Source organism: Caloenas nicobarica, chromosome 5, assembly GCF_036013445.1.
Source record: "Caloenas nicobarica isolate bCalNic1 chromosome 5, bCalNic1.hap1, whole genome shotgun sequence".
Classification (NCBI taxonomy): Eukaryota; Metazoa; Chordata; class Aves; order Columbiformes; family Columbidae; genus Caloenas; species Caloenas nicobarica.
In genome coordinates, this window is record NC_088249.1 from 49,110,137 (window position 1) to 49,133,522 (window position 23,386).

Below are 23,386 nucleotides of genomic sequence, written 5' to 3' on the forward strand. Positions count from 1 at the left end.
TCATTCACTTCAATGATTATTTTGGGCAAGTTTTTCATGAACAAGCTGCGTTTTGTTGTTAGTGGATTTTTAACTTCCTACCCATTTATTTCATTGTCTGTCGCAGTGACTTTATATATAATGGTACATTTGTTATTTCCTGGTTTGTGTTTTTAAAACGATGCTGCCTCTCTGTGCCAAGGAGAGCACAGGCTGCTAACAGCACAATAGCTTATTTTTGCATCCTTGTTCCTTTGGTTTTGTCTAGTGACCATGACTAGCTCCACAGTGCACAGGGTGACATCTTAGGTATCAGCCACGACACGTGTCCTCACCCTGCTGCTTCAGGCACATTAGGTGTGGGTTGTCTCTAGCTGGCAGTGGCCACCAAGCCAAAAAGCAGGAAAAGTTTTAAATAACAGAAGAGGATGCAATAAAAGCTAAAGCTTACCCAAAAATGCCATGTACAGCTGGAGGCAAGAATGACCATGGGGATGGTAAAAGGGAAGAGTAGCACATCCTGTGGTGTTGCTACATGGACTGAAAAGAATAAAATAAAATATTTTGAGAGGAATTAATGTCCACGTGGAGAATGACCATCATTGTAGCTTCCTTTAGTTTATGACTAAAGAAATATACACTGCTCTTCTAGTCTTAAACAAATGGAAGAAGCCTGTTCCTAAGCTCCGTGTTTATTTAGTTCCTTTCAAGGTCAGTGTATCACCTGAAAAAAGGAGATTTCCCTTCCTCCTCACGGCTTTTTTGGCCTTTTTATAAGCACTGGAATGGAGGAAGAGGGGAAGCACAGAGAAAATTAGTCTTCAATTCCCAAAGCAGCACGTGAACTTTTGCATTCTTCAGTTTTTTCTCCCTTTTTTTTTAAAAAAAAAAAAAAAGAGAAATCATTTAAATAATGATGCTCCAAAAAAAATCAGGCATCTTGGGATTTTTGTGCTGGTTTTAGTTTGTTTGTTTTTTTCTATTGATGTTTGGAGAAGATGAGTTACTGTCAAAAAGAGCTTTAAAAAAATATTTGGATGCTCTTTTATTCCCCATGAGGTCTATAAATAGAAGCTGTTGAAGAATTGCTTGCAGGCTTGCTGTTCTTCTCAGAAGGGTTTAGCTTATATCTAAAGCCACATCTTCTAATATTGCAACAGCTGAGCTTTGCAGAAGCACCAAGGCTGGGCTTACCGAGCATAAGCAGGGAGTAGAGCCAATATCAGCCATCTTGCTTCTCTCCTCCTGTCTCCATCTGTGGGCAGATGACCTTAACCTGAGCGCCAAAGCACAGTGCAAAAAAAAACATATGTGAAAATGGGAGCAATACTTAAGTGCTGTGAGCACAGGAAGGATGGTGAGGAGAGGATTGAGGTTTTATTCACTGGCAGCACTGCTGTGCGTGCTGGTAGTGTTAAGGGGGTTGGATAGCATGTAAATAGCAGCCTTACGTAGTTTTTTAGTTATTTCTATAACTAAAAGACTTGGCCAATGTATTTGGGTTTCACGGTATTGCCGTAGTCTAGTGGCGAAGTATTACTATTGTTGTGACCACAGCTTGCCATTGTACTTTAAAAGCTTGGTGCAAACTGGGAGAACAGAGGGAAATGTGTGTAATCTGCATTGTAATGTGTGTAAGCCACATTATAAATTAGTCAGTGATAATGTATATGTAATGTAATCTGTGGTGTAGGTTACTTGATGATAAAGGGGGCCACTTCTGAAAGAGTGTGAAGTTTTCTGCACTTTGGGGTCTCCAAGTCATTGTGTCCAGGTGTTGGAGGGGTGACAGGAGGGAAGTTCAGCACAAGACAGCCCAGGAAATGTGGGGAAAAGTCAATTGACAGGTGATCGTGAAGGGAATTGGAGGAGGGGTGGTGTTACTAAAGTGGCTGCTCATGACAAAAGTGAGCTGTGCTTGCTCTCCCAGGCACTGGCGCGCTCTTACCCTTCCTGGCAGTTGCTGGCTTCTTGTGAAACCAGTGCATTGCTTCTCTGGGTTGCTTAAGGTGAGAATTAAGAACTTGTTTTAAAAAAATGATAGCTATATGTTGGGCTCTGATGCTGTTTGGATGTATCTGGTAGGAACTGCAAGTGCTGGAAGGTGGCGCTGCTGATGCCAGCTCTCCCACTGTGTGAGTTGGTGATGTTGTGTTACTGGTCTTAACCTGACCGAAGTCCCATATGCTCCTTCTGCCTTTCCCCCCAGCTTGTTCTTGGAGGAATGAATGGCCTGGATCGCTCATTGTATTCCTTCTTGGCAGCAACATGCTCTTAGCTTGGCTGAAGTGGGGTGTAATGCTATGCCTTTGGCTTTGGCAGGGGGCATATTCTGCCTGCTGAGTTGCTGGTAGCATCTGTCTACTGGTACAGAGGTATGATGGGCTCTGAGATCTGCATTAGAAGCCACTCCATCCCCCAGCACTCAACCAGGCCAGAAAATGGGCTAAAACACGGCCCCCTGCTGCAAACCAGTTGCTGAGTTGTGTCTGAGCTGAGCATCCTTGGAAAAACACCCCGTAAGGATGATGTCGTACAGCTGGAGGCATGCAGGCTGTTTTTCCAGTACCTGACATGTCTGGTCAGACAGTTGTAAAATTCCTACCCAGCCCCAAAGAAAATCCCTATAACGAGTCCTCTGTGTTAGTGCAAGTCCATGCTGGGCTGGCCTGATGCTGCGAGCTGGGTGGGGAGGAAACTCTTTCTGAAAAACCCACGAATCAACAAAATCCAAGCATGACCCACACCAAGGGTCTTCTTGCAGTGCAGATGGGCATAGTTTACTGTATGCCTTTGGGTACTCTCCCGTTACAGCCTGTTCCTTCCCCACCAGGCTGAGAGGCTGCCTTGCTGCCTCTTCCAATGGCACCTGCCTTTCCTCTGTGTGCAAAGACCCACTGCACTGGTAAAGGACAGTGCCTCTGCCATGCCAGGACTGGAAAACTTACCACCTTCTTATTTCCTTTGCAGTAAGCGCTGGGGAAGAGTGAGCCCGCATGCAGATTGCCTCCTGCCTTGCTTTTTCTCCCAGCCACTCGTGGTGAGCTCTCAGGTGTCAGAGGAGTGGAGGGGAGGGCTGCCACACTGAGCTGGGGCAGCGCAAGTGAGGACAAAGGACGTCTGACCGGTGGGCTGCAGCCACTGGGTGTCCTCACCACCCTGTGGCAGAGACAACCAGCTCCTGCCAGATAGATGCCCGGAGGGGAGAGGACAACTCCAGCTGAACGGATGCATCTCGGCACCTGATAGCAGGCTCAGGTAAGGGCATGTTCCTTGAAGCCAGGTTGCATTTCCACACTCCCTTCTCCGAACTCACAGACTGGCTTCAGAGCAGGTGAGCGTCACCCCAAGAGCTGTTATGTGCTGTGGGTACCTGTGCTAATAAATCAGTAGGATCTCATCTGCGATGGTGCTGAGTGCTCTGGCTTGCTGGGATATTGCCTGTGGCTTCAAAGCAAGTTGCAGTGGAGGTTCTCACTTGGATGTTCCTAGTGCCTCTGCTAAGGGAGGTGAGCATGTTTTTATCCAGTGCAGCATCCAGCACAGTTTTGGATACAGTGCAAGTTTACTGGGACAGGAGTTTGTTTGAATTTTATGTAACACATCTGCGACTCACATAAAGTGATGTGAGGGCACTCATTTTCAAAGACCCTGAGACAGTTAAAACATGAACCTTCTTGCAGTTAAGCTGGTTTAGTGCTACTTATGCTTTAAAAAAAAAAGCTTGCTTGTGTGCTCTTGAGTTTTTGTTGTAGTCAAAATAAAAAAACACACAAACAGCTTCTCCTGTATCTTGGTTCATCCTGCTTGATAGTAATTTCATTCCTGAAGTCATAACTCACTTTGTGAGTGCAAGTCTGATTTCCTTTTTGGTAGCAGGGTTGTAAGTGAGTACCGGATTTAGGCTAAGCTTGGTGATGTGTGGTCTGGTGACATTTTATTTAGAACCTGGTGCCTGGCCAGGGCATTTACAGTCTGTGTTTGTTAATGGGAGAGGAGCTGCAGATGAGGCCTTGATGCAAGCACATGGAGTGTGTTGTCCATTTTGGGATTGAAATTTGCATTTCTGGTAAAAAATACCGTGGCAGCTGTGATGCCGGAGGCGGGGATGGTGGCTGGTCTTGTAGCAGGACCTCAGGAGTGGCTTGACTTTCGTGTGGGAAGCCAGGTCTCGTGAAGCAGAAGGTCTGCCTACAGCCAGCAGCTGGTGGCCTTCACTTCCTCCTGTGGCTCGTCACCTCCCGAGCACGCAGCCCTGTGAACTAGCACCCGCCTGCAACAAGCCCACAGCTCCTCCTGGATGTCTTGGGAGGCTTTGAGGTTTCCTTGGGCCATGGCGATGCAGACCCAAAGCTGTGCCTGGTAGGTATGTGCAGTGGTGTAACCCCGCAGCTTTACTTTTGAAAGGCTTAAGTGCACGGGAGAAGAGCCTCTCTGGACAGCTCCCTTCACTCCCAACGGCTGACCGTGTCCCCCAAATTATACCAGGCAACCAGGATGGGGAGTTTGCTGCAAGCCGGTAGCCTGCATGGTTCACAGCATGTCGAGATCCCTGTTTCATTTAGCCGCTTTGTAAGCAAACTGTTGCACCACTTCACGTGGCCAGGTTTATTCCAGAGTATGCAAGCGCATGAGTCACTGTTACAACTAGTAGTAGCTTTACAAAAGAGAGCAGTACTTTGCTGGAAAGTGGTGCAGACTGCAGGTGTGCCTTGTGCAAGGGTCTCACCTCTTAGCAGATGATGTATAAACATTTCCAGTTGTATAGATAAGCATTTCCTTTAAGCCTGTTCCCCTAAAGGAAAAATTGCAGACTTATACCGTAGACGGCTAAAGATATAAAATGCTGCATTAAAATCTACTTTTAAAATAGAACTTGAAACAGGAACAGCAACTTGTTGAGTTTCAGCAGTGGTGGATGTGGTTGTAGTATGTATGTACCTTTTTGACTTTATTCCACAGCAGTAGTTTCAGTCTAACACAGGCCAGTGTGGCGTTTAAGTATGGTGCGTCAAAATTTGCCTTCTTTTTTAATCATTTCTTGTAACAGCAGTCTCTGTTAGTAGTTAATTGGGCACATTCAGGACTCCAACACACCTTCACCTAAATTAATTTCTCCTTTTTCAATGGTCTTCTGCTTGCAATAGCATGCAGGAAAAAAAATCATATATGTTTCCATTGGCCTGGGTGCAGCTAGACAGGAGAAGCATACAGTGCTGAGAGAGGTTACTGAAACAAAAATGCAAATTTTACAAGTTTTGCCCTTGAGATGGAGCATGCTGAGGAGGGATGCAGGCAATCGAGATGACTGTGCTTGGGGCAGGTAACTGTTAAGATTTTGTAACTTAACTGTATTTGGCTGTATGCCTGCATCATCTTGTCATTGGGCACCACTGAAAAGAGTTTAGTAACAGCACTGGAACAGGCTCTGAGAGGTTGTGGAGTCTCCTTCCCTGGAGACATTCAAAACCTGCCGGACACACTCCTGTGCAGTCTACTCTAGATGAACCTGCTTTGGCAGGTGGATTGGACTAGATGATCTTTGGAGGTCCCTTCCAACACCAACTATTCTGTGTGATTCTGTGTAATCATGTTTGCCTTTAATTTGCTGTAACAAGTGGATGCAACAGGAACAGATAAAAAACTAAAACATACGGTCTGTAATCTCAAGTGGCTTGAGTAGATACTTTTCTACAGTATAAAATATTTAAAAGTTGGGTTCCAGAATATCCCCAAATCCAGCCCAGGTTTGAGAACATGATGCTATGCTGTACTTCCTAAAAAGAGGAGAGTTTACTGCTATTTTCATTTTTAAAGCTCTTCTGCCTAGTGACACTGGATCTACAGTTCACGTTGCAGCAAAATGGTGAAGCTGAGCAATACAGCCTGATGCTGGTGCAGCCTGACAGTATAAAATCTGTTAAAACCAGTATAAAAGCATATAAAACTTTTGTACTTTCCTTGTAAGGAGGCAGAAAGGGCTTGAAGAGACCAAAAATCCAGCAAATTTGGCTCAGATCGATTGCTTGATAGCATCACCACAGCTGGGAAACTGGTTTCTAGACAAGGTCCCAACAGTAAAATTGCTTTGCAAGGATGGCTCAGAGGACTCAGATCTGGAATCATGGTTGCAGTGAATTTCTAGGAGGACATCTCAAAACGTGCTGATGTGCAACCACCTGCAACCCCCTGTAGGGTCTCTCAGCTGAGCCTTTGTCTCTGCTCCAGTCCTTAGACCACATCCATTTGCGTTTTTGGTAGATTAAATTCTTTGTACAGGTCTTGTGTCCTAGTGGAGTTTAAATGATGTTTGACGTTGTTTCCTGTAAATTGAGCAGTGGGGAGAGGAGGACCTGGTGGTAAGAGGGCTGCAGATCAGCCTTGGCAAGTGACCTCTTTGGAAAGAGATGGCAGCATCTATGTCTTCTGCAGGTCCTGCCACAGAGGGAGCAAACCAGGCAATGTGATTGCTAATGCATCTATAAGCAGGAGGCATTGTCTCAGTTCCTCTTCTGGGCAGCATGCAGGGTTGAAACATGCAGATTGGGTGACTGGTGACCGGAGGCCCCCATGCTCCCAGCCAGGCTGGTCCTGGCAGGTACCACCCCACACAGAGCTGTGGGAGCTTGGCAGATCTTACTGGAAAAATATGGGGCTTTTGGGGGAGGGCTATAACAATAAATCAGATTTATGGATAACAAGTTTTGCACCAAGTCATAGTGTTCAAAGCGGGTAGGCAGTAACGTGCGTTTTCATTAAGCAGCTTTAGGCTTACTGTTGCTGGGATTAGTTTTTACTTCCTTAAATTGTAAACTGGAAGCTGCAAGTTTTAGTGTGAAATGACAGATTGTGGGGGTTTTCAACTCATTATTTTTAAAAGGAACCAATTGGTAACTTTGTTTCCCAGTTGCATCTAAGTGTGAATGGCTTGGGGCTTTCTGTTGCTTACATCCTAGTAAATTTGTCTAATACCATTCTCACGTTGTTCACATTTTCTTACCATTCCTGTTCATAGCCCCTTCACCTTGTATGTTTGTCATGGAAAAAAACCCCTGTTTGCTGGGAGAAGACAGAACTCGCAGGAGAAAATTGGGTGGCAGGCTAGAGAAAGTCGCTTGAGTGGTATATTAATAAAAAAAGTCTTCAGTCTTGTACAGGTATATGGAGAAGCATAGCAGGTACAGGCTGTGCCTATTTACAGGTAGGCAGAATGATGTGTTTCATCAAACTCTTCAGAAAATAACTGTCTCAGTAGTTTTCGTATACGCAAGGTGTCATTTCCCTCAAGCAAATGCTCTAACTTCATGGTGTCAAACATACTCTTGAGTTCAAGTATGTGCAGAATTAAATAATAAAAATATCCATATTGAATATCTACATTCAACATAGACTGTTACAGACCTAAGCTATATTCTGTTACCTCTTCAGAGTACTTCAAAAACCACCTAGTTGAGCTCAGCATTGCGTTTTGTACTCCTAAAAGCAGCAGTATTGTGGTCAGACACCGAGGCCAGTGCAGCTGCTTGCCATCTCTATCCTTCCCACTGCCATCAACCATTTTCTCTGCTTTCAAATTTTCTCCTAAATTTGGACTTCTTTGCTGTTATAGTAGAAAGAGAAAACAAATGTGCATATTCCAGGCGTGAGATGCAAAACGCTCCTTTGCACCATTCTGATGTTTCTGGCTGCAGAGAGGCTTTTGCAGAGGAGGATGCCAAAATATATGTGGTCTTGCTGCTGTCTTCTGCTGTATAAACCCTCCCTTGTTAGCAAGTCACTCTTCCTCTGGTTATTCTTTTACAGAGTGTGGTCTGAGATGGTCAGAATAACTTCCACTTCATAAATATCTTGAAAAACTGCCCGTTTAATTTGACATATAGCTTATTTTTTTCCCTCCAGTCTGCAAAATATTTTTATTTTTAGCAGCACGTAAAGGATCTCATTTGAATTCTTTGGCCCCATAACAAGCAAAAATCAATGTCATAAGTGGGGGAGTGGATCTGCCTTTGAGTTAAACTTTGCAGAAGAAAGATGTGAGAAGGAGAAGATGCAGATATATTAGATGACACCATGAGACAGTTACTCAGACATTGCTACTTTGAAAAATGAATCAGCAATTGACATGCGTTGAGCAAAATTCATGGGGGCATTTTAAGCGAGAGCTGCAGCTTGGAAAAATAAGAGAACAAAATACACTTTAATATTTTTATACTTGCTCTGTTTTGATTGTGGAGTCCATAGCTGGGGAAGATACACCCATTCCTGCTGTGAATTTGAAGAGTTTGCCTTTTTCCAGTGTCTGTATAGAAGAGTGTAAAGCAGTGAAATGCCTGTGCTGTTGGCTGATAATGTATCACAGGAGAGCTGCCCTGGTAGCCCTGATTATTGCATGTGGTTTAATACTTCTGTCACACTGCTGGCAACTGGGAGCGGTGGCTGCTTTCAAAATGGAGAGTTAGGGAAAGATGGGTCTCCTGACCATCTCCATCTCTGCCTGAAAGACATGGTGGCAATGAGCAAGTTGCATTAAGGAGTTGGTAAGATGTGACAAACAATCATCCATGGACATCTGAAGGTGCAGAGAAGTGTGCTGAGCCTTGGAGAGTGCTGATGCTTTTGCTCACCATATCTCCCCCAGTGTGTTATTTTATGGTTTTCTTTTATGTTCTTCCCCCGCCCCCTTCCTCCCCCCCCCCCCCCCCCTCTTTTTTTCTTTATTGTTCCTTTTTTTCCCCCCTCATCCCAAGTGCAGTGCCTTTGGCTGCTCTGGCTCATCCAGTGCCAAGCGCTGCCACAGCTGTCTGCATAGTGGCTCATGCAGCTTCAGCCAGAAGCAGGAGTAGCATATCCTACAGCAAGAACCCTTCAGGTTTCTCTGGAAGGGAGGGGTCAGGATGGCTCCTGGTGTCCATTAGAGAGCTGCAGTGGCAGCTTGGGATAAACTTGTTCTTGAGCAGCTATTGCAGAGTGTTTTATCTGTGGATAGCAACACTCCTCTCCTCTCCAAGGAGTTGGTCACCAGTGCTTTGGGAAAGTACCAGAACACAGCAATGCAGGATTTACTTTCCAACTTCAGATGCAATACAGGAGTCAACCTGCTCTTTTTTATATTCAAAAGGCTTTTCAAAATTTTGTAATTTCTTGTGGGAGGCTTTCAAGTCTGTTCTGCCAGGGGGATCTCAGATGCTCCAGGAAGCTCCTTTCAAGCCCTACAAGAAACCTCTGGACTGTATTATTGAAGTTGTTTAGCTTTCAGGTGTTCTGGGCAAATCACTGGATCATTTGTAATGTGACAGTGGGAAGAATATTTTAAGGCTGTGGTGGCTCTTAAGAGTTTTTTCCCCAACTCAGCTGAATCTTTTCATAGCAGGCAAAATAGACAAAACCTCCTTAGAGCAGGCAAAATGCAGTCTGCCTCTATAACAAGCTATTCTAAGAGGTTTTATACTCTTAAGTGTTCAAAAACTTTTCCAAACATGGAGCCACTTGCAACTGTGGAATAAAATTATTTTACCTTGCTGTTCTTGAAATGTGTAGTGTCCATCGGGGACCTGTGGTTGGTTAGCAGGACTCTGAAGGATGAAGCCATGTAGGTGATAACACGTGACTTCCCAGTGCTTATCCTGTCTGCAGTGAGTAGGGCTCATAGCAGAAGTGTGGGAAAAACTTAAAATTATTTTAAAAAGCTTTAAGAAAAAAAGGCAAACAAGCACTGGGGAAGGCAAGCAAAGCAAAGATACCAGGAAGATGTATAGCTCTGGGGCTGGCTGGAGTTTGTCCATTTACAGAGCACTTGGGAATGTGGTCAGTGGGCTGGAGATGAGGCCCTCCCCATGGGCTGCCTGTGCCTACTGCCTTCCTCTGTGCCCGGGGGCTGCCGCGGCTGGGACTGCGCTGCAGCAGCATCACTCCCGCAGCCCGCAGGGTTGGGTAATGTGGCTTGCAGTAGCCTGGCTTTTGGTGGTGCCATTGCTATTGTGTGGTCTGAGCTTGGCTGGTCGTGGCTCCATAGAGTTTCAGAGAAGGAGGACTCGGTGGACCTTCCCTCTGCCCTCTTCCTTGCAGCCACCCCTGGGGACTGTGGTTCCCTGGGGATTTTGCCTGTGCGTTATATCAACCTTTTACTTTGGTGAACAGTGAGAAACTAGTAATGGCTTGGCAGGGAGGATGCTCCTTTGAGCTTATACAAGACAACACTGATGTCCCATTTGATGTGGGTAGTTACTTTGCTCCTACATACATGTATGGGACGAAGCAGAGCAGGGGACACAGACCTTGGGGAGCTAGACTGCGTCTTGTTTGGACCAAGACTGGTTCATCTCAGACTCTGCCGTCATCTTGCTGCTGTGTTATTTTTCTTTTGGGGGTGTGTACAGAAGGTAATCATCTAGAGGCCACTTGTTTACTTGTTGTGTGCACACTTCAGTAGGCAAAAACTCCTTTTACTTTCTCCTTTGATGGTAAATCTGCCTTCAGATGTCTCCCCTATGGAGCAGCTCATGGCTTCACACCCATTGCAGAGGGCAAGAGTGCAGTGGTTTGCCGTCATCCACACAAAGGCTATGCTGTGCAGCACTCAGCTGGCACACGACCTGTGCAATGCAAGGACTCTGTGGCTGGTTTGCATATCTCGATTTAAAAGCATGATGTCTTTCATATAGGCTCATGTGTGCTTAAGAACAGAGACACGGCACATTGTCTTCCAACAGACAAGACTCCCTCTTGCTCAAATTCAGTTGTGTCCCTGTGCAGAGAGCGGGGAGCTGGCAGTCTTGCTGTGTGTAGGCAAGCTCTGTGCACTATTTGTACAGGGGCTTTTAAACCTCAGCCTAATTTTAGCTATGGGATACAACTGGAAGCTAAAATTGTCAGCAAAGGTTTTTTCTATTAGCACTTTTCTAAAGTATTTCCTATGCTGAGTACACATTTACTTATGTCCTTTTCCTTCCTTCATTTTTTTTTCCTTACAGCTTCTGACATGAAGAAAGATATAGAGTCTTTAATAGCCCAGGAAAAAGCAGAGATTGTTGCCAAGTATGAGAAGGTACCAACCTTGTGTTTCTCCCTGACATGCTGGCTAAGGCTGAAGCTATTTAATTGATTAGGAATGCTTCGAATAAGAACTTTTGACCCCCTGCAGGCATTGCCCCAGTAACCCTCATGCTATCAGGCTTTGTGTCAGCTCTTCCTACCTGCTTCTGCCTGCACATCCTCTCTTGCCACATCCCCAGAGTTTTACTTGCAGATCCTGTGTATGCTCAGCACAAGATACCAAAAGGTTGTGGGGTAAAGTGCTCCCTTAATACCAGGATGGCTTATGCCCGACAACACTTGTTTCTCTGATGTACAGCCCTTCCCAGTCTGTAGCAGAGGCACATCAGGGACACTGGATAGGCTGAACTTGTGCATTTTTTTCTTGCATGCATTATATTTGTCTTTTTAGAGCAAGTTTTAGTCTCCTGGCTCTTTACCTTCTAGCATGCGGGGACGGATGGATGTGGGCACTGGGGGTGGGATGTGGGCATTGAGGCATTCCTGTTGCTGAGGCGAGCTCACAGGTGTCCTTTCTGCTTTCAGGGCAGGCAGGAAGGAGCTCAGATTGACCCGTGGGAAGATGCCGATTTCACGCTGTATAAAGTTACAGACCGGTTTGGATTCCTGCAGTAAGTTCTCTTGCCCTCTCCTGTCCTCTCTGAGCCATGTGTCTATGCAGGCCATCCATCAGCACCGAGCATGGCAGATCGAGCATCTTTCCTATAAGCCGTTCTATGGCTTGGCTTGACTTGATCAATCTCAAATGCAGGATGAAAGACTAGATATGCCTCCTTCCTCAACCACACATGTTTGAACACTGATGCTTTGAATTTGCTGCAAGGCAAGGCTCAGAAATAGTTTCTCATCACAAACCTGTTGTCAGAAGGTGCATTCTGGTGCTTCTGTGCTGTTGTGGAGGCCCATGGTGTGTCACAGAGGGAGAGGCTCTTGCATTTGCAGCTGATGATTCAGGGAGGTGTAGGAAGAAATGAGACAAGATATGTGATCGTTCTCTATTCCCTTAGGAAATGCCCATCCTAAGTGACATGCAGATGAATTAGGTGCACACCCTATGCCTGGGTAGAATGCTTAAAAGAACTGGTTTTATTCCTTATCCAAACAAAAGGTTATAATATTAGGTATTTTGTGTGCAGGAGAGGAGTTCGAAGCAATTGCTGTCCAGAAGTCTCCCCCACCCCCTCTTTTAATTGCTGATCATGTGTGTATTGAAGAGGAGCTTTATGCCCAAGATTTTCAGCAATGTCCAGTACTTGCTTACCCCTCAGCAGCTCCTGTAGCGTGGTGGAGATTTGGCTGCCGTTTCTTCTGTGTCAACCTCGTCGAGGACAGCTGTAGGAAAGCCACAAAGTGCACAAGCCTTATCTCCTCAGGTGCTTGAGGTGTTCCCCAAGCTTCAGCACCCTGCAGTCCTCTGCACCCTTTCTTGCCCGTAGAGTAACTGGTGACCCCTTGCTTTTCCAGCGAGCAGGAGCTGCCGACCCGGACAGCCTTGGAAGAGAAGGTGAGAGTTGCTAGCTTTGTCATCATCACACTGGCTGGGGAGGGGACGTTTTTTAAGTAAAAGAATGTGCAAGCGAGAACAAAGCAGGCAGCCAGTGCCGACTGGTCACTGCTGCTCATGCAGAGGTGGGAACTCTGCACAATGCCTGGCTGTTGGAGCTTTTATTTTGCTGGGTCAGGCATGTCCTCTGCTGCACTGAAATTGCATCTTTTAAAGCAATTTTGGGCTTTTCCCTCTGCTTTGGCACAGTGCTCAGTATCTATGGCTTGAAAAGGAGATTGCACATGTGGGGAAAGTGGTGGAGGTTATAGGTAACTGTCATGTCCATCCTCATCTCCCCTGAGCTGGGAGCATGTCCTCTGTTAAGATCCTGATACACGTGGGACTAAATATCATCTTGTTTCTGCTGATCTGATACAATGATATGATTTGAGGCTAGCTGAACCTGCAAAGATTTTTGTTGTCAAGGAATACTCCTCTCGGAAATGCTGTCACTATGATAAGCCTGTGTGCATCATCATTTTTACTAATGCTGCTCTAATTGCCATGAGTTGAAGTTAGCAGTTCCTGCAAGCATCTGTGAACTATTCCCATCGTCGATGCAAGGTCTTTGCATAGTTTAAACCTAAGGAGAATGAAATTTTGTGTTTTCAGGAGGTATCTTCTGGGGCTTTTTTTCTTAAATTCATCTTGTCTTCTTCCCACTTGCACCAGCAAAAACAGCAGGAAATCGAACGTGTGGATAAGTGGCTAAAGATGCTGAAGAAATGGGGCAAATACAGAAACAGTGACAAGGTAAGGAGGAAGAGAAACAGCATGTGTCCAGAAGGATGGGAATGGTGCATCCTTCCAGTGAGTCAGGCTTTTTTGAAAAGTTGATAGACAAACCAGATATCACTGGAAAATATCGCCTAGTTCTACTTGTTAGCCTTTAATATTTTAAATCTCTCCTTGAAGTTGCTGGGTTACCAGTTGAGAGAAAAGTCCTATTCTGACTAGCATAATTTTAAAATGGTTTCCTAAATGCTGCTGGTGCATTTGCATTTCTGCTTCCTTGTGTAAGCAGGAGCACAGCAGAGATGTTTGTGTGGCCAGCTGGGTCTGTGCTGTGAGAACAGGGAGTGCCACAGGTCACTTCTGTCTCTCCACCACCTGGGAATGCCATGGAAGATACAACTGGTGCAATCCAGCTGATGTTCCTCTTAATTCTTCCTGAAGGGACAATTATTTGTCTAGGACATCACCTAGATTTTGTATTTTGCTCATAGCTGTGCCTGTGAGAAGCCCCTTAGGTGAGGACGCCAACCGTGTGTCTGGACTTTGGTATTCAAAATAAGCTCTGTACCAAATGCCACTGTAAAACTGAGTTGTTTTTAATAAATGCTATTTGTAGTATGTTCCTATTATAAATCTCTTGAAACAAAAAACCCTTGAGCCTAATGACAGGACCCTTGCTGGGTAAGGAGAGGAGCATCATACCTGATTTGCTCTGCTTGTCGCCTTGGCCTCTTCAGCCTTGTTGTTTGACAGGAGGGGTGGGGTGTTCGGCTGTATTTCTTCTAGCTCCTGCTGAGAGTCCTTGGGAGAAAGTTGAGCTTGGTTAAAAGGTTGTGCAGAGGATAACTGCATAGCCACAGGGGGGACATGGAGCAGAGCATTCCTCTCGCCCAGCCATCCAGAGTGATATCAGGTTCACCTAGCCAAAGACCAGATGTAGTCTTGTCCTTTATTAAAACAAAGAAACAAACAAATCTTCCTTATATCAAGGATGGGGTAGAGATGGGCTTGGGTTTTGTAATCCTTCTGTTTTCTTCAGAGTGATTCTCCTTTGTTCATTGGTGCTGCTCCATGGGCAAAAAGGGAGGATCTCCCGTGGCTTTGGTTTTTCTAATTAGAATTTAGCACTAATTGGTTAGTGGCCTTGTGGGTAAAAGAGCAAATTCCAGCAGAGTGCAGGGAATTCCTTCAGGTCCTGTAGGACATCTGGGATGGGTAACGATGAGTGTTTTTAGCACACCTTGGCTTCCCTGGGTTAGCTGGTGGGGACAGACAGGATCCAGGATGAGGGAGGTGTGGAGTGGTAGTGATTGCTGTCTCTCTCTTGGATTTACCCTGGTAACTAGTGGGTGTGTTAAGCATGCTGCAACTGACATTGCTCGGGTCTGCTGGATGGCAAGGGGCTAGACCGGCAAGCAGGTTTTGAGGATCTTTGGATCAGAAAATCACAGAGCTCTTGCAATGGAATAAATGATGTTATTTACAGCAGCCGGTAAATGGCTGATGACTCTTTGGCACAAATGTGCCTTGTGCGTGGGGACTGGAAAAGGTCGTCCCCCCGCTCAGCAAATGGAGAAGCAGTGCTTGGCCCCAGGCAGGGAAGGAGCAGTCTGGTGACCCTGGCGAGTGGCTTTCGTTTCAGTCCCATTCAGCCTAACACCCTGCAGCCTTGCAGCAGTGCAAATGCAGGCAGGAAGGTCTGTGCATTGGAGCAACCATGCAGCATTAAGTGCAAAGACCCTGAGAGGCATAAAAAAAGTGCTTTAAAAATAATAAAGTTAGGATGTGTCCTTCTGCTGGATGTGCAACCCTGTGCTCTTGTGTCGGAAGCATGGAAGCTGCCTGGAGATTCCTGCTGCCACAGCTGGATGCAGCTCAGACGTGGTGTTTCAAAGACCTTATTCTGGGATCACAGTCATGCCCTTTAGATGGTTATGGGTTTTTTCTAGCTAAAGTAAATGTTGACAAGTCCTTGATCTGATTTTTCTGAAGTGGAGTGGGTTGGTTTTGTTCCCTCTCTGAGCACTCAGGCTGTCACACCTGCATTGCATGTTTCCTTCAAGTTGGTTTTTGGCATTTTGCTGACGTGATGGAAGTCTGAGTGTCACAAGACAGCAGCTCTGTGTTACTTTAATAAAGGCAATGATGTCATCTTTGAAACAAAACAAAAAAACCCCACCAAACAAACCAAAACAACAAACCCTTTTACTGAAGACAAAAGCCTTCCCTTTGATGTTCATTTTGAGAGACTGTGCTTTGTTGGGGGGGGGGGGAAATCTTGTTGCAGGAACCCCAGGCAGTTTCACAGGGAAGCTGCCCTGACTTTGAGTCTGCTCTAGTGATATAGAAACCCATCTTATTTTCCAAGCTGGGACTTTCTGGACTTTAGGGCCCGCTTTTCAAGTCCTAGCTCATGTGCTGGAGCCTACAGATAGCTGACCTTATCGAGTGCTTGAAGAAGGGACTCTTGGTTTATCAAGCAGGCTGTCATGTTTTACAGCATCTTAGTACCTGATCGGACGGTTTAGGTTGTTGTCTCAGCTTCTGTGTTGTGAAATGTCAGTAGGAGGAGGGAGGTTGTGTTACCTGCCCAGGGCACTACCCCAAAGCAAACACCTGTCAGCAAGTGAGAAAGCAGCTTTTTCAGACCCCCACCGTGAGCCATGGCCAGAGAGTGGCAGGTTTTGTTTTCTGTTCCCCCACCTGCTGCCAGTGTGCATCCCTCTGTGCTGCTGGTTGCAATCTGGGTGTTGTGGCTGTCACAGATACTAGGGAATAAGGCTGAAAAAAACCCCTAAAGAGGAGGGCGTCTTACAGTCCCTAGCCCAGCATGGCCTGGCTATGTCTAAAATAATTCTGGGCACAACCTGTTTCAGGATGACCAACAAATAGGATTATCTTAATTAAAGTGATGCCCTGGGGTTTCTTGTGCTCATCACTGCATCAAATCAGCCTCCATCTCTATTCTAGACACTTTTCATAGCGATCTGATTTAACTTCAGTAGCAACATCAACAAAAAGTGACATCAGCACAATTCCTAGCATGGATGGGGATGGTGCTTTTTCCTGGCTGTACTTCCACAAGGGAAAGGTTACAAAAATAAAGGAGTCCATGCAAGTACCACACTACTTTGCCGTGTTAAGGTGCATGAAACCTGCAAAGAAGTGCTAAACTGTGTAATTCAGGGAGGTCCAGGTGATCTGTATCCTCTTCAATCCTGTTTTAAACCTGAGTTTAAATTCCAACTTGACTCTGCTTGAGAAGGTTAGGAAATTGTTGTCGCCATGTAAGAATATACAAAGTTAAGGTAGCACAGTTTTTCAGAGAAAAAAAGAGTCTATGTTGTATGCCTGTCAATAGCAGGATAATTTATTCATCATAGCCCTGAAATAAATGGATTTCAGCCAGAGGTATCAGTCCTAGGAAGAGCATATAACCTCTGCATCATTTGCAAACTGCTTCTTGCTGCTGGCCTTGTGGGGTGAGACCTTTAGAGAGGGATGTCTTCGGCTAGAGATGTCTGTTCTTTAGGCAAAGCCTGTCTTTGTGCAAGGCAGTCACCTTGTTTCTGCTAAGGTCATGGGAGTGCAGGGTGCTTAATCCCGTGCATGCCAGCAAAGCGGTTTAGAATGAATTGAGGCTCTGACATCGGACTGACACAGACCCCCAAGAGTGAATCATCTGTTAATGCTGGGGAGAGCCAGCAGACGTTTGTCATGGCAGGGTCAGCTAAGTCAGGTCTCCTGCCGACAAATGCCATGGCAAAGAAAGGGAGGTGCCCTGGGAGCTGCAGGGTGACTTCTGCTGCTGGTTTTTGCCATTTTGGAAAGGCAAGTAGAATTTACCTCTCCCTCAAAGGTAGCCCTGGTAATAAATGTAAATGCCCACCCACAACACATCAGCTTTAGGATTTAAATTTGCCTCTGCTTTGCTGTTGAAGCCCTCTTAGACCTGCTGGCACCCCATCCAGCATAGCCAAGCTACAGCTGCAGGGACAACAGCTGAGTTGGGAGCAACCATTATCCATACGGAAAGAAAGCCATCCACAGCAAAGTCCAGTGTCTTGCACAGCCATATCATCAATCAGCTGCCTTTGTAGTGCAAAAAAGAGGTCCTCTTCTCCAGGATGGTGATGGTGGAGGCTTCACCCACCACTCCAGGTAAAGATATTCACAGCTCAGCTCCCCTGGTACATCACTGGTGGAGGAAGTGGAGTCCTTCCTCTCTAGCAGGATCACTCTTTGAGGCCTAAAGAAACTGAGGAAGAGGGGCTTTCTCTCACTTTGGGGTGTTGGAGACATATAGTGGGTATATGAAGAGGCTTGAAAGTGAAATTGCCATGTATACCCCAAATTTGTGTATTAGTCCTGCAATCTCTTTGTAGTGGACCATACAATAGGCTCCAAAATGTGAAAGTGGGCTGAAATGTTATATTCTGCTTTAAAAAAACAACCTGCCTCCCCTAAACCCTTTTTAACTTTGGTGTCTTAACTATTGCGAAAAGATGTCCTGTGTTTAAAGGCAGTGACTTCAGCCCTCTAATTAAAGACCTGGTGCATTTGGTTGTGTACTTCTCAAAGGAGATATCTGATGGAGGACGATGGAGTTCAGGTCTGTACTTCCATAGTCTTCCCCATCCCATCTACTGGAAAGAGAATATGGGGAGGAGAGAGATGGAAATGGAGTGACAATGAGCTTTGTGCCACGACCTTTGTATGTTAAAGCCTAGACAGGAAAGATGATCCAATGGCAAAACCCAGAGCAAGTTTTAAATGCTGTGGGTTCAGTCCTTGGCTCTGACATGGCCTTTCTACACAGCACCTCGAGCCATTGCTTCAGCCGCCAGCATCTCCATTTATGAAATGGGATGATGTTTGTTCTTTGTGCAGTGTGTTCATCTGTCTGTCAGTCTGTATGGGGCGTAGTCTAGGTACTCTCTTGCCATCTGTATGGGCTGGGTGGTTTATAAGAGACAGAAAATGGTGACCTTGAGGGTTGTTTTTTCATGGTGCAGGAGTTGCCATCACCTGCTGCCCTCCCTGCATCAGTTCATCCCAGCATAAATGCTACTTTTAATGATAACTTCCCTGTTTTCCTTCAAGTTGCACAACAAAGTTGCTCATTTTTCCTCTGTGTGACTCACAGCTCTGAGGTTTTATCACTTTCATGTCTGGAGGTGGTGGGAGGAGGAAAACCCTTGGATAAATAACCGGGAGGTATTTCAGTTCAGTTCCATCTCAGAATGTTTTTTAACTCCCCTGTTTCTGCCACACTATCATGTGGATAAAACCATTAGAGATATTAGAGATATGTGCCAGTGAGGGTTACACTCATTAAAGTGCAACAATACCAGCTCTGGGAATTGAGACCAAAATTATTTTCTTCCGTGGAGCTGAGCATCATCTTCTGCCTTGGCAGCTGTCAGTCAGTCTCTCCTAATCTGTTGGAAATAAATAATTTTTTTTGAATTGGTTGTTTTATCTGAGTTGGTAGATACTTCAGTTTCTTGATTTCATCTCAGCTTTTGTTTCATGAAGTCACAAGTGTTTGTGGGAGCCAGGCTTTCATGGGCAACTTACCAATATGACTTTGGCAACATGATTCCTCTAGCCCCATCTCTCTTTGTCTCTTGATGCGTTGCACTTCTTTCGTCCCGATTTAATGTCTCTCAGGGAATGGGAATCTCGTTTGTCTCTTTCGTCTTTCAGCCATGGAGTTGAAGCTGTCTGGCATGGCGTGAAGTTTTGCTGTCCTCCAGAAACACCTCCTCATGTGAGCTTGGATGAGCAGGAGTGGCTCCCTTGGGTGTGCAGATGGGGAAGTAGTGATGTCCCGCTTAAAATGTGGGATGCTGTTGAATAGAATGGTGGCCTTTCTTGGGCACGTCTTGGTCATGAGATGCTTTTTAGGGGGCAGCTCTTATTTGGTACGTACAGAAAGGAGAGCAGGACCTTGCAAAGGATTTCTGTAGGGTATGGTCCTGGCTGTGCATCGGACCTTCAGAGCTGGTGCTAAGCAACACCTGGGGCAGAGCAAGCATTTGGCAGGTGCTGAGAATGGGTTTTAAATGTTGAATGTCCATTACGCTTACAGTATCAGGATACATTACACTGACACTTTCTGTGTCAGCAGAAATACTGAAATAGCATCATAGAATCATTTCAGTTGGAAGAGGCCCTCAGGATCATTGAGTCCAACCATAACCTAACTCTAGCACTAAACCGTGTCTCTAAGAACCTAATCTAAATGCCTTTTAAATATCTCCAAGGATGGTGACTCCACCACTTCCCTGGGCAGCTTGTTCCACTGCTTCACCACCCTCTCTGTGAAGAATCTTTTCCTAATATCAGATCTAAACCTCCCCTGGCGCAACTTGAGGCCATTTTCTCTTGTCCTATCACTTGCTACTTGGGAGAAGAGACCAACACCCGCCATGGTACAACCTCCTTTCAGATAGTTGTAGAGAGCAATAAGGTCTCCTCTCAGCTTCCTTTTTTCCAGGCTGAACAGCCCCAGCTCCCTCAACTGCTCCTCATAAGACTTGTGCTCCAGACCCCTCATCAGCTTCGTTGCCCTCCTCTGCACTCTCTCTAGCACCTCAATGTCCTTCTTATGATGAGGGTCCCAAAACTGAACACAGTATTCAAGGTGGGGCCTCATCAGCACCGAGTACAGTGGCACAATCACTTCTCTAGTCCTGCTGGCCACATTATTCCTGATACAAGCCAGGATGCTGTTGGCCTTTTTGGCCACCTGGGCACACTGCTGGCTCATGTTCAGTCGGCTGTTGACCAACATCCCCAGATCCTTTTCTGCCAGGCAGCTTTTCAGGCACTCTTCCCTGAGCCTGTAGCCCTGCCTGGGGTTGTTGTGACCCAAGTGCAGGACCCAGCACTTGGCCTTGTTGAACCTCATAAAACTGGCCTCAGCCCAGCAATCCAGGTGGTCCAGATCCCTCTGTAGAGCCTTTCTACCCTCCAGCAGATCAACACTCCCACCTCATTTGGTGTCGTCTGCAAACTTACTGAGGATGCACTCAATCCCTTCATCCAGATCACTGATAAAGAGACTGAACAGAACTGGCCCCAATACTGAGCCCTGGGGAACACCACTGATGACTGGCTGCCAACTGGATTTGACTCGGTTCACCACAACTCTTTGGGCCTGGCCATCCAGCCAGTTCTCTATCCATTGCAAAGTACACCCATCCAGCCATGAGCTGCCAGCTTCTCCAGGAGGATGCTGTGGGATATGGTGTCAAAGGCATTACTGAAGTCTAAGTACACAACTTCCACAGCCTTTCTGTCATCTACTAGTCGAGTCACCTTGTCATAGAAGGAGATCAGGTTGGTCAAGCAGGACCTGCCTTTCATAAACTCATGCTGACTGGGCCTGATGGTTTGTTTTTCTTGTATGTGCTGTGTGATGTCACTCAGGATGATCTGCTCCATGACCTTCCTTGGCACCAAGGTTAAACTGACAGGTCTGTAGTTCCCTGGATCCTCCTTCCAGCCCTTCCCCTTGGATCGTTGGAACTTCATTCTGCTCCCCATCCCTGTCTTCTGGCTCAGGGGGCTGGGTACCTGGAGCACAACTGGTCTGACTATTAAAGACTGAGGCGAAGAAGGCATTTAGTACTTCAGCTTTTTCCTCATCCCTTGTCACTATGTTTCCCCCTCAGCATCCATCAGGGGATGGAGATTCTCCTTAGCTCTCCTTTTGTTGCTGTTGTATTTATAGAAACATTTTTTGTTCCTTTTTACGGCAGTTGCTAGGCTCAACTCTAGCTGGGTTTTGGCCCTTCTAATTTTCTCCCTGCATATCTTTGCAGCATTCTTGTATTTCTCTTGAGTAGCCTGCCCCTTCTTCCAAAGGTTATAAATTCTCTTTTTATTCCCAAGTTCCAGCCGCAGCTGTCTATTTACCCAGGCCAGCCTTCTTCCCCACTGGCTCACCTTCCGGCACACGGCGACAGCGTGCTCCTGTGCCTCTAACATTACCTTCTGGAAGAGAGACCAGCTTTCCTGGACTCCTTTGCCCTTCATGTTTGCCTCCCAAGGGACTCTGTCAACCAGCCTTCTGAACAGGTCAAAGTCTGCCCTTCGGAAGTCCAAAGTAGCAGTTCTGCTGACCACCCTTCTAACTTCTCCAAGAATAGAAAACTCAATCATTTCATGATCACTATGCCCAAGGTGACCTCCAGCCAACACGTTGCCCACAAGTCCTTCTCTATTTACAACAACAGATCCAGTGGGGCTCCTTCCCTGGTAGGCTCGCCAACCAGCTGTGTCAGGACCTTGTCTTCCATGCACTCCAGGAGCCTCCTGGACTGTTTCCTCTCTGCTGTATTTCCAGAAGACATCTGGTAGGTTGAAGTCCCCCATACGAACTAGGGGTAGTGATCGGCAGACTTCTTGCGGCTGCCTGCAAAATATTTCATCTGCCTCTTCATCCTGATTGGGTGGTCTGTAACAGACCCCAGTCAGCATGTCTACCTTGTTGCCCTTCCCCTTGATTCTCACCCATAGACTTTCAACCCTATCACCACCCTCATCAAGTTCCAGACAATCAAAACACTCCCTAACATACATGGCTACCCCACCTCCTCTCCTTCCTCGCCTGTCCCTTCTGAAGAGTTTATAGCCATCTAATGCAGCACTCCAGTTATGAGATAAATATTTACCATAATGTGGTGGAAAGGTGTTGTAACACACATCTAGCTCTCCTGTTACTACGCGGTGGTCTTGGCATTCATTACATTGCTATAAAGTATACTTATTTTGACTGGGATAGTGGCATTATTTCTTTGCTGTCCCCTAGCCTGTCTACTTGAACCCCATCTCCTGTCTTGTCTCGTACTAGCTCTTTGGGACAAGAGTGCTGTCATTTGCACTTGATAGGTGCGGTGCTGCCATGCAGATGGTAACAAAACGAGGAGCATGAGTCTGTGCCCTCGGAGGCTGTGAGACCACGTGGGTTGACAGTGCAGTGTCATGGCTATGGTCTTTATAACCTTGTGCATAGGCTGGTGTTAAAAAGCCAAGCTAGAAGTGAAAAAGCTGATGATGCGAGATGGATCAGAAAGGAAACGTAACAGGAGCAGATGTTTGGCTTAGTGTAAGAGATATAAAGGCAAAATGGCAGGACCATGTCCAGTAAACCTTCTGCTGGGATCTTGATGCTTCCCCATGAATTGCAGCCTTTCTGTTGCATCAGCCTGAAACATGTGAAGAAGATCAACCTTATGCAAAGAGAAAGAGGGATTTTGAAGAAGGTGAGATGCATACGTACCAGGCAATGCCAGTAGCTCCAGTCGTTTGCCTGGTTGAGCACTGTCCTGCTCAGCCCCAAGCTTGTTCCCATGACCAGGAATCTGGCACCTTTGTCCCCTCCCAAGGAATTGCCTGATCCTGAGGGATCACCATGTTGCAATGTAAATCCCCACCATGTCTGGAGCTTGGGCACATGCAGTAGGTCCTTCAGCATACCCCAGGGTCTTCAGGAACCTGGAGGAGTGCCATGGTTGGCTTTGCAGCACAGCTGCAAGCTGTTTCACAAGTGGGATGAATGAAAGGGTGGAAAATATTCAGAAATGAAGCATTTTTCTTCTTAATGAAGCTTTTTCTTTTAATGGGAGAAATCAGGGATGGAACAAAAGCTCTTTTTTCTGTTTTCCATAGAAATTAATAGTCTCTGTAGAGAGAGAGGGCTGTATGACAAGAAAAAAGGGGAGAGGCATCTGTGACATGAAGTGAACACATGGAGGTAGGAGGAGGGACACATGCAGGTTTGTGCCAAATCCCTCTTCTTGCTTGAGCAGTATCCTGCATGTTCAGGGGAGAGACCTCAGTGTAGCCTACAGTGTCCTTTGCTGTTTGTCAAGCTATGAGAGGTGCTGCGGACATGTCCCTGTGGCTCTCATAGTAAGGGCGCTCCTTTCCAAGGGGAAATGTATTTTTCTCCCAGTCCCTTAGGATCCAGGTGAGAACAGACATGCCAGGTCAGATCAAAGGCTTCAAAGCCAAGGGTGCTGTGTCTGGTCCTTGGAAAGGAGTCCAAGGACAGTCTGGTGT

At 46.1% G+C, this 23,386-nt stretch overlaps 1 protein-coding gene across 2 annotated transcripts in view; it reads left to right on the forward strand.

The window, feature by feature from the left end:
* Positions 1-23,386, forward strand: part of LOC135988831 (USP6 N-terminal-like protein) — a 95,053-nt gene that overhangs the window by 42,400 nt on the left and 29,267 nt on the right. For both annotated transcript variants that reach the window (XM_065635092.1, XM_065635091.1), the window contains exons 2-6: positions 2,950-3,237; positions 10,950-11,023; positions 11,557-11,642; positions 12,496-12,535; positions 13,250-13,330. In XM_065635092.1, the coding sequence (XP_065491164.1) occupies positions 10,958-11,023; positions 11,557-11,642; positions 12,496-12,535; positions 13,250-13,330 (273 nt within the window). In that variant the 5' untranslated portion in view covers positions 2,950-3,237; positions 10,950-10,957. The remainder of the gene's footprint in view (positions 1-2,949; positions 3,238-10,949; positions 11,024-11,556; positions 11,643-12,495; positions 12,536-13,249; positions 13,331-23,386) is intronic.